General features: G+C 51.8%; 1 protein-coding gene across 1 annotated transcript in view; it reads right to left on the bottom strand.

Annotated features, from left to right (window-relative positions):
• LOC137299703 (unconventional myosin-IXb-like) overlaps positions 1 to 15,339 on the bottom strand; it is an 84,098-nt gene that overhangs the window by 38,611 nt on the left and 30,148 nt on the right. The window contains exon 3 of the mRNA XM_067968642.1: positions 2,393 to 2,487. Within this exon, the coding sequence (XP_067824743.1) occupies positions 2,393 to 2,487 (95 nt within the window). The remainder of the gene's footprint in view (positions 1 to 2,392; positions 2,488 to 15,339) is intronic.

Consider the following 15,339-nt stretch of genomic DNA (forward strand, 5'->3'; position numbering starts at 1 on the left):
GCTCTAATTTTAAGGTTCTGCCCCCTTGTTCTGGACTCCCCCCACCAGAGGAAATAGTTTCTCTCTATCTACCCTATCAAATCCTTTAATCATCTTAAACACTTCAATTAGATTACCCCTTAATCTTCTTTCAAGGGAACACAAGCCTAGTCTATGTAACCAGGCCTCATAATTTAACCATTTTAGCATGATTTCAAAAAGGACATTGAGGGCCAGATGTGGAAATGGGACAGTCTGTTCACAGCCAGTGTTGTGCCTTCTCTTTCTCCGGGAGTGAAGCTAATCGAGACGGAGTGACAGGAAGGTCCAAAACTCTCCGGCATCAGAAAAACACGGACATCAAACTCACCCATGCAACCACTGGATCGAATTCGATTGTCTGTGCACTTGATACGTGTGTAAACATGAGTGTGTGACACACTCACAGAGACACAGCCCACCACCCCTACAATAGTGGCGCACACACAAGGGATCGGCTGTGTGTGGGTGATGGAGGAGCTGGTATCTGAGAGTGGGACAGACTGTGTGTGGGTGATGGAGGAGCTGGTATCTGAGAGTGGGACAGACTGTGTGTGGGGGTGATGGAGGAGCTGGTATCTGAGAGTGGGACAGACTGTGTGTGGGGGTGATGGAGGAGCTGGTATCGGAGAGTGGGACAGACTGTGTGTGTGGGTGATGGAGGAGCTGGTATCTGAGAGTGGGACAGACTGTGTGTGGGGGTGATGGAGGAGCTGGTATCGGAGAGTGGGACAGACTGTGTGTGGGGGTGATGGAGGAGCTGGTATCTGAGAGTGGGACAGACTGTGTGTGGGGGTGATGGAGGAGCTGGTATCTGAGAGTGGGACAGACTGTGTGTGGGGGTGATGGAGGAGCTGGTATCTGAGAGTGGGACAGACTGTGTGTGGGGGTGATGGAGGAGCTGGTATCTGAGAGTGGGACAGACTGTGTGTGGGGGTGATGGAGGAGCTGGTATCTGAGAGTGGGACAGACTGTGTGTGGGGGTGATGGAGGAGCTGGTATCTGAGAGTGGGACAGACTGTGTGTGGGGGTGATGGAGGAGCTGGTATCTGAGAGTGGGACAGACTGTGTGGGGGTGATGGAGGAGCTGGTATCTGAGAGTGGGACAGACTGTGTGGGGGTGATGGAGGAGCTGGTATCTGAGAGTGGGACAGACTGTGTGTGGGGGTGATGGAGGAGCTGGTATCTGAGAGTGGGACAGACTGTGTGTGGGGGTGATGGAGGAGCTGGTATCGGAGAGTGGGACAGACTGTGTTTGGGGGTGATGGAGGAGCTGGTATCTGAGAGTGGGACAGACTGTGTGTGGGGGTGATGGAGGAGCTGGTATCTGAGAGTGGGACAGACTGTGTGTGGGGGTGATGGAGGAGCTGGTATCTGAGAGTGGGACAGACTGTGTGGGGGTGATGGAGGAGCTGGTATCGGAGAGTGGGACAGACTGTGTTTGGGGGTGATGGAGGAGCTGGTATCTGAGAGTGGGACAGACTGTGTGGGGGTGATGGAGGAGCTGGTATCTGAGAGTGGGACAGACTGTGTGGGGGTGATGGAGGAGCTGGTATCTGAGAGTGGGACAGACTGTGTGGGGGTGATGGAGGAGCTGGTATCTGAGAGTGGGACAGACTGTGTGTGGGGGTGATGGAGGAGCTGGTATCTGAGAGTGGGACAGACTGTGTGGGGGTGATGGAGGAGCTGGTATCTGAGAGTGGGACAGACTGTGTGTGGGGGTGATGGAGGAGCTGGTATCTGAGAGTGGGACAGACTGTGTGGGGGTGATGGAGGAGCTGGTATCGGAGAGTGGGACAGACTGTGTGTGGGGGTGATGGAGGAGCTGGTATCGGAGAGAGGTTCAGGCAGTGGAGGTGATGATTTTACACACGCCCTCTGCCTCGTCCTCTCATTGTCGGCCCACTTTCTCCCAGTTGTTGTAGGATTTGCAGACTGAGCTCCCTATCGATTCACCACTTGTTCTTTCCCGGACACTGATGGGATCACAGAAGCTGCTGTGTTTAATCCCTAATTAATAAGAAAATGCAAAATAATTATTGAGGAATCAAACGAACTTTCCGCCACCCCTCGTGACCCAACGTGTACGTGCTCTGCCCGGTTATTGGTAAGATGTACGAGGCAGGAGGGTCCCATATGTTGCTCCCGGCGTCCAGAGTTAGCCGGTCTCTGCATCCCTGGGATAGGGAGGGAATGTCAACCAGGGCTCCCGCTCCTGGGAAGTGTGCACACACACGTCAGTTAAGGACAGCTCGGCTCTGAGACCCCCCCCCCCAGAGTGAATGGCCTGCTGACAGGCCAGCTTGGCTCTCACCGCGACCTCTTCTCTGTAATGTCAATGAAGTAAATGTAAAGGTCACAGGGTCACACTCACCCACGAACAAGTCCATTTTCTAAGTAGTTGACCTGAATGAACTTCCCAAATCGGCTCGAGTTGTTGTTATGAGCGGTTTTTGCGTTTCCGAAGGCCTGTCAAAAAAAAAACAGGGAGAGTTGGTCCAGAGCGGAGAGGGGACCAAGTGACAGGGAGTTAGTCCAGAGAGTGGCAGCCACAATACCCACAACCCTCTGCACTCCAGAAACCGTTCTACCCACCCCGTGGTTTTACCGCGCAGACGCTAACGCCGCGTACCGTCCGGGGAGCCTGGCGGCCCTGCTGTTTGCTGAGAATCCGCTGTGATTCTTCTCCCGGTTCACTCGCGAGGGATTAATCACTAATTCCAGAACACACCAGGATAATCAGGGCCGGTTGGCAAACCTCTTCTTAAAAAAAAATTCATTCTGGGGATGTGGGCGCCGCTGGCAAGGCCGGCATTTATTGCCCACCTCTAGTTGCCCCTTGAGACGGTGGTGGTGGTGAGCCGCCTTCTTGAACCGCTGCAGTCCGTGTGGTGAAGGCTCATTTTTTTTTGTTCCTTTCTAGCGGTTTTGATGCAACTGAGGGGTTTTCTGGGTCACTTCAGAGGGCAGTTAAGAGTCAACCAGGTCGGTGTGGGACTGGAGTCACATATAGGCCCAGATCGGGTAAGGACGGCAGGTTTCCTTCCCTAAAGGGCATTAGTGAACCAGTTGGGTTTTTTATGATAATCCGACAGCTTCGTGCTCATTTTTACTGATCCCGGCTTTTTATTACAGATTATTTTTGAACTGAAGGACTTTAGTTCCGCGGATAGACTGGAGAAGCTGGGATTGTTCTCCTTGGAACAGAGAAGGTTGCGAGGAGATTTGATCGAGGTGTTCAAAATCATGAAGGGTCTAGACAGAGTGGATAGAGAGAAACTGTTCCCATTGGCGGAAGGGTCAAGGACCAGAGGACACAGATTTAAGGTGATTGGCAAAAGAACCAAAGGTGACATGAGGAAAAACTTTTTTACACAGCGAGTGGTTAGGATCTGGAATGCACTGCCCGAGGGGGCGATGGAGGCAGATTCAATCATGGCCTTCAAAAGGGAACTGGATAAGTACTTGAAAAATTTGCAGCACCACAGGGAAAGGGCGGGGGAGTGGGACTAGCTAGATTGCTCTTGCAGAGAGCCAGCACAGACTCGATGGGCCGAATAGCCTCCTTCCATGCTATAACCATTCTATGATTCTATAATTTCAAATTCTCAAACCGCCCACGGTGGGTTTTGAACTTACGAAATCTGGGTTATTAGTCAAAGGCCTCTGGATTATTATTCCAGTAACATAACCACTACACTTACATACCCATATAAACCCTGATATAAATGCAAGTAGTTGTTACAATGGAGATTGAGTGAGCACACAACTGTAGTCTGCACTTTGGAGGAAACCAGTAACTGAGGGCTTTGGAATCGCTGGTCGTGACCTCACCGGTACAGTCAGGCAGCCACCATTAGTGCCGATGACCTCACTTCTCTTTTCATGTTCTTGTAACTTCTCCTCTCTCTCTCTCTCCCAATCTCTCCTCTCCTCCCCCCTCCCCCCATTCCCACCAATGCTACTGAGGCCTCGTACTTGGAAAAGCAGAAGGCAGCTTGAGGACAGTTAGTAAACAGCACTCAGAGTTCCAAATACAGCCCTGACCCTGCAGCGAGTCCCAGTCTTCAATTCCACATCATGCAGACGCCAAGCGGGGGAGAAACAGGAAGTTACTCAAACCGCACAGGACAGGACCACTACTGGGTGAATCCTCCAGGGTCCAATTCCCCGAGAGAATGGCTCAGTAGGGTTGAGGCACTTTGACAAACAGGCCAGACGGTTCCCTGGTCTGTGCTGAGTGAGCTAGTCTTGATTGGGGTGGGGGTGGAGACACTACAATTGGCCTCAGTGCCCTTGGGCTGGGGAGGAGCAATGAAGGTGCCTGTGGAACTGTCCCCCAGGGAAAGGAGGGCAGATAAACACAGTAGGCCCAAACCAGGGGCACCGAGCAACCAGCAACGTCCCAGAAACCAGGGGGACCGAGCAACATCCCAGAAGCAGGCATCATGTGGAGCTGTTCAGAACCACAGGATGTGGCTCTTTGTATCCACGCAATTGCTACAACCAATCGTGTGGAAGACAAACCCAAGGAAATGTCCAATGGTGATTGGCTGAGGGAGGTCCCCTCCTACACAAATTGCCAGGATTGAATGGAATTAACCCTGGGGGCGGAGAGGGTTAGGAGGAGGATGAATAGTCCAGCTGGACGGCAGCAGAAACTGTCCAAAGTAGGAACCAATACAGAGAAACATGGAGGAGAAATTGGAAGCTTGTGCAGGAAGAGAGTGTCATGGTTGGGCTGGGGACCGGTAACACTGGCTCACAATCAGGCACAACAGCAGTGACCAGACTTCTGGACTTTGTTCACTCACTGTGTGACCACAGAGGGCAGGAGCCAGTCCCATGATGCACTCAATGACTGCGCAAACCCATCACACAGAACATCGGACACTGGCTTCAAGGCCCCTCCCTCAAGGAGACTCTTTCAAAGAGTTGAAAGAACTGTCCAATTAGTCCCACTCCCCCTGCTCTTTCCCCACAGCCCTGCAATTTTTTCCTCCTTCAAGTATTTATCCAATTCCCTTTTGAAAGTTATTATTGAATCTGCTTCCACCGCCCTTTCAGGCAGCGCATTCCAGATCAGAACAACTCGCTGCGTAAAAAAAATTCTTATCTCCCCATTCTCCTGAAGGGGTGGAGAGAGAGACAGGCACACACAGTGAAGAGAGAGAAAGAGAGTGAGAGAGACAGAGTGAGAAAAAGGGAAAGGGAAAGATACTCTGGAAAAAAAATGCATTCAAATTGCACTTTCACGTCCTCTTTGACTAAACCTTTGTCCTAATATCTCATGCGGCTCGGTCATAATTTATGTCTGATAATCGCTCCTGTGAAGCACCTTGGGATGTTTTACTATGTTAAAGATGCTATATAAATGCAAGTTGTTGTTTTTAATGTGTCCAAAGGCCCCTATTTAAGGCCGACTTTCTAGGCTGGCAAGTCAACAAACCCGAGGTGGGGGAAACTGAACTCCACAGGGGTTGCCAACTCTTGTTGAATGTATTCCTGGAGACTTCATCACATGACTCCCTCCCGCCTACAACCGCCTCCACACTCCCTCCCCATTGGTCGCCTGATACGCCCATCCACAGAGCCCCACCCCCACACACTCCCCATTGGTTGGCCCACACATCCATCCTCATGGAGCCCCACCCCATACTCTCCTCATTGGTCGCCTGCCACATCCATCCTCAGGACACCCCACCTTCCCACAGCCAATTGAAAAGCAAACAGACCCTTTGTTACCCACTTGGACGATTCTTGACCGTCTCGAATCATAGTAGGTACAGCACAGATGGCAGCCTTTCGGCCCATCATGCCCGTGTTGGCTGTTTTAAAGAGCTATCCAATTACCTTTTGCCCGTCTCCGATATTTTTACAACCAATAAAGAAAAGTGTTCAAAGAAAATGATAAAAAACACAATTATATTTAATGCCCCTGTGGTGTTTCTCCTTGGGTGTTGCTCGCAGAAGTGTCCTGGAGATTAGTCTTTAATTCCTGGAGACTCCAGGGCAATCCTGGAGGGTTGGCAACCCTAGAACTCCAATGGCTACAAGCCCTTCATCTACTGCCATAGGTGAAAGGACTGGGTTTGTAATCCCGCTGCTGGTTAATATTTAAACCTGTTTTCCAACTGAACACTTGGACACAGATTCACCCAATTTGGACGGCCGAGGGGGAAATAACTCCTGATCTAGTGAGGTGGTGCAATGGGCCCGCTCCTCGGGAGTTGAATGTGCAGGGGGTGTATTTAATTCCTGGTGGTCTAGTGTTGTGGGGGGGTGAGAGGATGAGTTGGTGTCTGACAGTATACCTCCCATCCTGAATGGGTAGGAGCACAACTTCTGTGGAAGACACAGGTCTGCTGACTTTGCCGAGTTGCGAGTACTGGAGAACAACACTCATCTCAGGGGTGCTGTTCAGCGTAGGGCAGGGTCACTGAAGCTGCACAGGTCTGAGGTCCAGCCGGAGGTCCATGGCACACAGGGACTAGTCCTAGTGATCTCTAGAAGGCAAAGGCCTTCACTCGCTGGGGACATACGTAAAAGGTGTCAGTCTGCATCCTCAATCTCTAACAGAGAGGGAAAGAACTCCTATTTCTACTGTGCCTTTCACAACCTCAGGAGATTCTAAAACGCTGTACAGCCAATGAAGCACTTTTTGAAGTGTAGTCACTGTTGTAATGTATGAAACGTGGCAGCCAATTTGCGCACAGCACGATCCCACAAACAGCAACGTGATGACAACCAGATAACCTGTTTTACATGTTGGATGAGGGATGAATATTGACCCAGGACACCGGGGAGAACACCCCTGCTCTTTTTTGAATAGTGCCGTGAGGGGGCAGACGGGGCCTCCGTTTAACGTCTCATCCGAAGGACGGCACCTCAGACAGTGCAGCACCCCCTCAGTGCAGCACCCCCTCAGTGCTGCACCCCCTCAGTGCTGCACCGAAGTGCCAGCCTGGATTACGAGCTCAAGTCTCGGGCACAGGGCTTGAACCCACGACCTTTTGATTCAGAGTGACTACAGCGGCCATGGGATCGTTTACTTCCACCAGAGAGGGCAGACAGGGCCTCGATTTAACGCCTCATCTGAAAGGTGGCCCCTCCTTCAGGGCTGCCCCTCCGACAGGGCAGCGCGCCCTCAGGGCTGCCCCTCCCACAGGGCTGCCCCTCCCACAGGGCTGCCCCTCCCACAGGGCTGCCCCTCCCACAGGGCTGCCCCTCCCACAGGGCAGCCCCTCCCACAGGGCAGCCCCTCCCACAGGGCAGCCCCTCCCACAGGGCAGCGCTCCCTCAGGGCTGCCCCTCCGACAGGGCAGCGCTCCCTCAGGGCTGCCCCTCCGACAGGGCAGCGCGCCCTCAGGGCTGCACTGGGAGTGCCAGCCTAGATTACACACTCAAGTGTCTGGAGTGGGGCTCGAGCCCATGACCCTCTGACTCAGAGGCGAGAGTGCTGCGCACTGAGCCACGGCCAACACCCTGAATCACACAGCATCCTGGGCCACACGTTGCTGTGTACATTCTGGTTCCTGTTCTCACTGCGAGCAACTCTCACCAGTTTCTGGGCTGCGGCCCCCCCACCCCCTGGGATGGGCCCCCCACCCCCTGGGATGGGCCCCCCCCCCGACACACTGGGCTCTGAGGACCTCCCCAGATATGGGCCCAGCTCCGGCCTCCTCACAGCAAGGCCGAGGTTCTGCTCCCTAGGAGATCTCCATCACTTTTATATTCTAAAAGGATGCAAACTGTGTCACGCAGTCACACCACTTTTAAATTTAGATTCTTTTAATTATTACGTGGCCCGAGTAATAACAGCTGAGCTCAAAAATAAAGACCCAAAAAAAAGGCCGGTCTGGATTAAATTATAGATTGTACGGGGAGGCAAATCATTGCCAGGCGGGCTCGGGTCCTGGTGTCACCCCCTGCTTCACCACAACTCTCCAAATATGGGGAAGACCATGAGAGTGGAGAGGCACTGTACTTCCTCCGCCCCTCCCCCACCCTCCGCCCCCTCCCCCACCCCCACCCTCCGCCCCTCCCGCACCCTCCGCCCCCTCCCCCACCCCCACCCTCCGCACCCTCCCCCAATCACCCTCTTACTCAGCACAGGAAGTTGAGACACTTTGAAACGAGCTGCAGGCCAGCCCCGAGTCACTGGGCCATAAAGGGCCCGATCGAGTTTGCAGCTTCCTCACTGTAATTACCCATCTCCAGCATCAGTTGCCCGAACCAGCCCCTCTCTAATTATCCTGCCATCAAATTAAACTCCAATTTTGTTCCATTTCCCCTGGGGGCGTCGACACAGAACAGAGCTAACGTCTATTAACCCTTCATGCACCAACAAAGACCCTGCCAGAGAAATCACACGGGGAGCCCCTTGACTGCTCGGCTGGTTTATTGTGTGTGTAACGGACCCACGTCCCACCCTGGTCAGCCCGAGACAGGGGATGTCCCACCCGGGTCAGCCCGAGACAGGGGATGTCCCACCCGGGTCAGCCCGAGACAGGGGATGTCCCACCCGGGTCAGCCCGAGACAGGGGATGTCCCACCCGGGTCAGCCCGAGACAGGGGATGTCCCACCCGGGTCAGCCCGAGACAGGGGATGTCCCACCCGGGTCAGCCCGACAGGGGATGTCCCACCCGGGTCAGCCCGAGACAGGAGATGTCCCACCCGGGTCAGCCCGAGACAGGAGATGTCCCACCCGGGTCAGCCCGAGACAGGAGATGTCCCACCCTGGTCAGCCCGACAGGGGATGTCCCACCCGGGTCAGCCCGAGACAGGGGATGTCCCACCCGGGTCAGCCCGACAGGGGATGTCCCACCCGGGTCAGCCCGAGACAGGGGATGTCCCACCCGGGTCAGCCCGAGACAGGGGATGTCCCACCCGGGTCAGCCCGAGACAGGAGATGTCCCACCCTGGTCAGCCCGACAGGGGATGTCCCACCCGGGTCAGCCCGAGACAGGGGATGTCCCACCCGAGTCAGCCCGAGACAGGGGCAGTGAGACGGCCGCTGCAACTGGTTCATCTGAAGTGAAATAAAATCAGCCAGGGCTCCCATTCCTGATCACGCTCCAGGGACTCCAGCAGAACGTGTGCGAGTGTGTGTGCAGGTGAGCGTGTTGGTGCGTGTGCGCACGAGCGTGTGTCTGTGTGTATGGATGCGCGTGTGCGGGTGGGTGCGCGTGTGCGTGTGGGTGGGTGCGCGTGTGCGTGTGGGTGTGTTCGCGGGTGGGTGCGTGTGGCTGCTCGGTGAGGACAGGATTGGGATGGACAAATAACTACATGACACTCGGTGTCAAGGCCCACACATGGAGAACGGGTACATTTGTTGAGGTGCAGCTGGGCCCCGAGCGAGGGAGAGGAGTGTGCGAGCAGATTACTGGCTCCATTATGGAGAATCCAACACAGTCAGCAGGAAAGGTCCTTCTTAGATTTGAAACAGGATGGAGTGGCCCTTTAAATCTGCTCTCCATCGATGAAGCAGGAAGTGTCCTTCCCGCCTGGTGTGGGGACAGTGCGACAGTGACGACCCACACTGGCACCGACTGGCTGCCTCACTCTGTGTCCTGTCCGACGTCACACTGCTCATCTGACATGGGCATTGGACTCTTCCCATTTCACACTCGGTCTTAAGAGTTAGAACTTTGCAAAGACTGACAATATCCCTCACTGCCTCTGATCACCGGGCCTCCACCATGAATGGATTCAGCCGCCCCTCCCCCTTGAACATTCCACATCCCATCGAGGAGCTTTCCAGCTTCTGCAGGATGCTGTGGAACTGGGCTAGGAGACCCCCAGTGTACACAGACCGGACCCCACTCAGCGGGGAAAGGGAACCCAACCAATGGCCTCTCGGCCTTGAGCCTGATCAGCGTGCTCGTGTCGTGAAGTCAGCATGCTGGTTCCGAGACCAGATCGGAGGCTCATCGCAGCTAATAACTCCCTGCCCTCCCTCACCCTCCGTCCGTCCCTCCTCCAGCTCACTGCAGACAGTGAGAGGGCGAAGACGAGGGCCCCACACAGTTATAAGCTAAAGGCTCTCCAGGGACTTCATGGCGTTTCTAAGGAATGGAGCCATTTGTTGTCATAGTTACACAGAAGTGCAAACAGAGGCCCTGTTGCAAAAGCAATTACCAGCATCACATCAGATAAGAGCCAATGAGGGGATTTAACTCCAGACGGTCCATGTATCATAGAAATCATAGAAAATTTACGACACAGGAGTCGTCCATTCGGCCCATCGTGTCCCTGCCAGCTGAAAATGAGCCGCCCAGCCTAATCCCACTTCCCAGCACTTGGTCCGTAGCCCTGTAGGTTACAGCACTTCAAGTGCACATCCAGGTACTTTTTAAATGAGTTGAGGGTTTCTGCCTCTACCACTCTCTCAGGCAGTGAGTTCCAGACCCCCACCACCCTCTGGGAGAAAAAAAATTCTCCTCAGCTCCCCTCTAATCCTTCTACCAATTACTTTAAATCTAAGCCCCCTGGTTATTGGCCCCTCTGCTAAGGGAAATAGAGTGGATAGGAAGGACCTATCTAGGCCCCTCATAATTTTATATACCTCAATTAAATCACCCCTCAGCCGCCTCTGTTCCAAAGAGAACAACCCCAGCCTATCCATTCCAATCCAAGGTCCCTCACTTCTTCTACACCTCTCAGTATCCTCCCATTTATTGTCTATTCCCTTGCCTTGTTTGCCCTCCCCAAATGCATTACCTCACACTTCTCCGCATTGAATTCCATTTGCCACTTTTCTGCCCACTTGACCAGTCCATTGATATCTTCCTGCAGTCTACAGCATTCCTCCTCACTATCAACCACACGGCCAATTTTTGTATCATCTGCAAACTTCTTAATCATGCCCCCTACATTTAAGTCCAAATCATTAATATATATCACAAAAAGCCTTGTTTGACCCCACTGGAAACAGCCTCCCAGTCTCAAAAACACCCATCGACCATTACCCTTTTCTTGCTGACACTGAGCCAATTTTGGATCCAACTTGCCACTTTCCCTTGCATCCCATGGGCTTGTACTTTTTTGACCAGTTTGCCATTTTAAAAAAAATTCGTTCATGGGATGTGGGCGTCGCTGGCAAGGCCGGCATTTATTGCCCATCCCTAATTGCCCTTGAGAAGGTGGTGGTGAGCCGCCTTCTTGAACCGCTGCAGTCCGTGAGGTGAAGGTTCTCCCACAGTGCTGTTAGGAAGGGAGTTCCAGGATTTTGACCCAGCGACGATGAAGGAACGGCGATATATTTCCAAGTCGGGATGGTGTGTGACTTGGAGGGGAACGTGCAGGTGGTGTTGTTCCCATGTGCCTGCTGCTCTTGTCCTTCTAGGTGGTAGAGGTCGCGGGTTTGGGGGGTGCTGTTGAAGAAGCCTTGGCGAGTTGCTGTGGATGGTACACACTGCAGCCACTGTGCGCCGGTGCTGAAGGGAGTGAATGTTTACGGTGGTGGATGGGGTGCCAATCAAGCGGGCTGCTTTGTCCAGGATGGTGTTGAGCTTCTTGAGTGTTGTTGGAGCTGCACTCATCCAGGTAAGTGGAGAGTATTCCATCACACTCCTGACTTGTGCCTTGTAGATGGTGGAAAAGCTTTGGGGAGTCAGGAGGTGAGTCACTCGCCGCAGAATACCCAGCCTCTGACCTGCTCTTGTAGCCACAGTATTTATGTGGCTGGTCCAGTTAAGTTTCTGGTCAATGGTGACCCCCAGGATGTTGATGGTGGGGGATTCGGCGATGGTAATGCCGTTGAACGTCAAGGGGAGGTGGTTAGATTTTCTCTTGTTGGAGGTGGTCATTGCCTGGCACTTGTCTGGCGCAAATGTTACTCTCCACTTATCAGCCCAAGCCTGGATGTTGTCCAGGTCTTGCTGCATGTGGATACGGACTGCTTTGTTAGGAACATAGCAACATAAGTAGGCCATTCAGCCCCTCGTGCCTGCTCCGCCATTTGATAAGATCGTGGCTGATCTGTGATCTAACTCCATATACCTGCCTTTGGCCCATATCCCTTAATACCTTTGGTTGCTAAAAAGCTATCTATCTCAGATTTAAATTTAGCCATTGAGCTAGTATCAATTGCCGTTTGCGGAAGAGAGTTCCAAACTTCTACCACCTTTTTTGTGTAGAAATGTTTTCTAATCTCGCTCCTGAAAGGTCTGGCTCTAATTTTTAGACTGTGCCCCCTACTCCTAGAATCCCCAACCAGCGGAAATAGTTTCTCTCCATCCACCCTATCTGTTCCCATTAATATCTTATAAACTTCGATCAGATCACCCCTTAACCTTCTAAACTCTAGAGAATACAACCCCAATTTGTGTAATCTCTCCTCGTAACTTAACCCTTGAAGTCCAGGTATCATTCTAGTAAACCTACGCTGCACTCCCTCCAAGGCCAATATGTCCTTCCGAAGGTGCGGTGCCCAGAACTGCTCACAGTACTCCAGGTGCGGTCTAACCAGGGTTTTGTATAGGGGTTGCGAATGGAACTGAACACTGTGCAATCATCAGCGAACATCCCCATTTCTGATTTCTTATGATGGAGGGAAGGTCATTGATGAAGCAGCTGAAGATGGTTGGGTCGAGGACACTGCCCTGAGGAACTCCTGCAGCAATGTCCTGGTGCTGAGATGATTGGCAACCAACAACCACTACCATCTTCCTTTGTGCTAGGTATGACTCCAGCCGATTCCCATTGACTTCAATTTTACTAGGGCTACTTGGTGCCACACTCGGTTAAATGCTGCCTTGATGTCAAGGGCAATTACTCTCACCTCTGGAATTCAGCTCATATGTCCATGTTTGGACCAAGGCTGTAATGAGGTCTGGAGCAGAGGGGTCTCGGCGGAACCCAAACTAAGCATCGGTGAGCATGTGGGACCTTGTCAAAAGCCTTGCTAAAATCCATGTAGACTACATCAAATGCACTACCCTCATCGACTCTCCTTGTTACCTCCTCAAAAAATTCAATCAAGTTAGTCAGACACGACCTTCCCTTAACAAATCCATGCTGACTGTCCTTGATTACTCCGTGCCTTTCTAAAGGACGGTTTATCCTGTCCCTCAGAATTGATTTTAATAATTTGCCCACCACCGAGGTTAGACTGACTGGCCTATAATTACTCGGTCTATCCCTCGCTCCCTTTTTAAACAATGGTACAACGTTAGCAGTCCTCCAATCCTCCGGCACCATGCTTGTATCCAGTGAGGATTGGAAATGATGATCAGAGCCTCTGCAATTTTCTCCCTTGCTTCTCTTAACAGCCTGGGATACATTTCATCCGGGCCTGGCGATTTATCTACTTTCAAAGATGCGAATCCCCTTAATACTTCTTCTCTCACTATGTTTATCCCATCCAATATTTCACACTCCTCCTCCTTAACTACAATCTCTGCATCGTCCCTCTCCTTTGTGAAGACAGATGCAAAGTATTCATTAAGAACCATCCCCACATCTTCCGCCTCCACACATCGGTTACCTTTTTGGTCTCTAATAGGCCCTACTCTTTCCTTAGTTATCCTCTTGTTCTTTATGTATTTATAAAACATCTTTGTGTTTTCCTTGATTTTACTTGCCAGTATTTATCCATGTGCTCTCTTTGCTTTCCTAATTTCCTTTGTAACCTGAACTCTGAAGGGATCTCAGAGTCAGCTCAAGATTTTTAAAATTCATTCTTGGGATGTGGGCATCGCTGGCAAGGCCGGCATTTATTGCCCATCCCTAGTTGTCCTGAGGAGTTGGTGATGGGCCTTTGGAGTGTCCTGCTAGGCCACTTCAGAGGGTAGTTAAGAGTCAACTACATTGGTTGGGATTGGAGTCACCTGTAGGCCCAGACTGGGTAAGAACGGCAGGTCTCCTTCCCTAAAGTACATCAATGAACCAGTTGGTGTTTTTATGACAATCCGACAGCTTCATGGTCACATTTACTAATGACCAGCTTTTTATTCAAGATTGGTTAACTGGATTCAAATTCTCAAACTGGCCTGGTGAACTCGTATCCTTTGGATTATTAGTCCTCCTGGATTACTAGTCCCCCTGGATTAATAAGCCAGTAACATAACCACTACCAGTAGGACCAGTAATCGCCTACCGAGCAAAGCCCAGCGGTGACTCGGTGATTTGAATGACTCAGTGACCCCACTCACTCGGGTTTATTTCTACATCCTGTACAAACACAGGAAGAATCGGCCATACAAAGACGAGTGCAGGATCTCATTAGCATGCTGGCATTGAGAAATCTATTCCAATAACACTGCCCCTCCATTCAAGGATTCCTCACTAATTCCCCCAAATATTTTTGCATTTAGGAATCTAACAGAGAGCCCGGAACCTCGGCCCTGTACGTCCGGATACTGGGGCACAGGGTATAGTGTTGGTGCCTCCCTCAGGAGCACAGAAATGACCCCAGTTTGCATTCCATGCCACACCTGTGTTGTGTTTTCCATAGCGTATCATGGAGTGGATTCAATGAGTTGCGAGAGACCCGAGTAATTGCACTGGTTGCTAGTCGAATCGGAGAAATCACAGCACATGACACTCCAAGCATCAGTCCAAGTTTGGTCATTGGAGCTATGGTCATGGGCTCAAGTCATGATGATTTAAGTGCCCAGCATGGACTTGTTGGGCCGAATGGCTTGTTTCCGTGCCATACATTCTACGTAATCCAGGCTGACACTCCAGCACAGTGTCAGGAAACCGTCTTTCAAATATGACATTAAACCGAGGCCCCATCTGCCTGTTCGGGTGTGTGTACAAGATCCCGTCGAACTATTCGAAGAGGGAGTCCTCCCCGGTGTCCTGGGCCAATATTCCTCCCTCAACCAACATCACTAAAAACAGATCATCTGGTCTTTTGTCTCAATTGAAATTTTCAAGACCGAGATTGACAGGTTTGTGTTGGGTCAGAATATCAAGGGATATGGAGCAAAGGTGGCTAAATGGAATGGTGGAACAGGCTCGAGGGGCTGAATGGCCTTCTCCTGTTCCTATTTGCTATGTATGGGATCTGGCTGTGTGCAAATTGGCTCCAACGTTTTCCTACATAACACCAGTGTCTGGACTTCAAAAGTATTTCATTGGTTGTGAAACACTTTGGGACGTCCTGAGGATGTGAGAGGCGCTATAGAAATGCAAGTTCATTCTTTCTTCCAATCCCATTTCCTGATACTTTCCTTCTTTTTTTATACTTTTTCTTTGATATATTAATAATTTGAAAAGGAAGAGACAAACGGGGCTTTGGTTTAACCACTCATCCGAAAGACGGCATCGCCGGCGGCGCGGCCCCTCCCTCGGCGCTGGCCCCTCCCGGC

Source organism: Heptranchias perlo, chromosome 29, assembly GCF_035084215.1.
Source record: "Heptranchias perlo isolate sHepPer1 chromosome 29, sHepPer1.hap1, whole genome shotgun sequence".
Taxonomy (NCBI): domain Eukaryota; kingdom Metazoa; phylum Chordata; class Chondrichthyes; order Hexanchiformes; family Hexanchidae; genus Heptranchias; species Heptranchias perlo.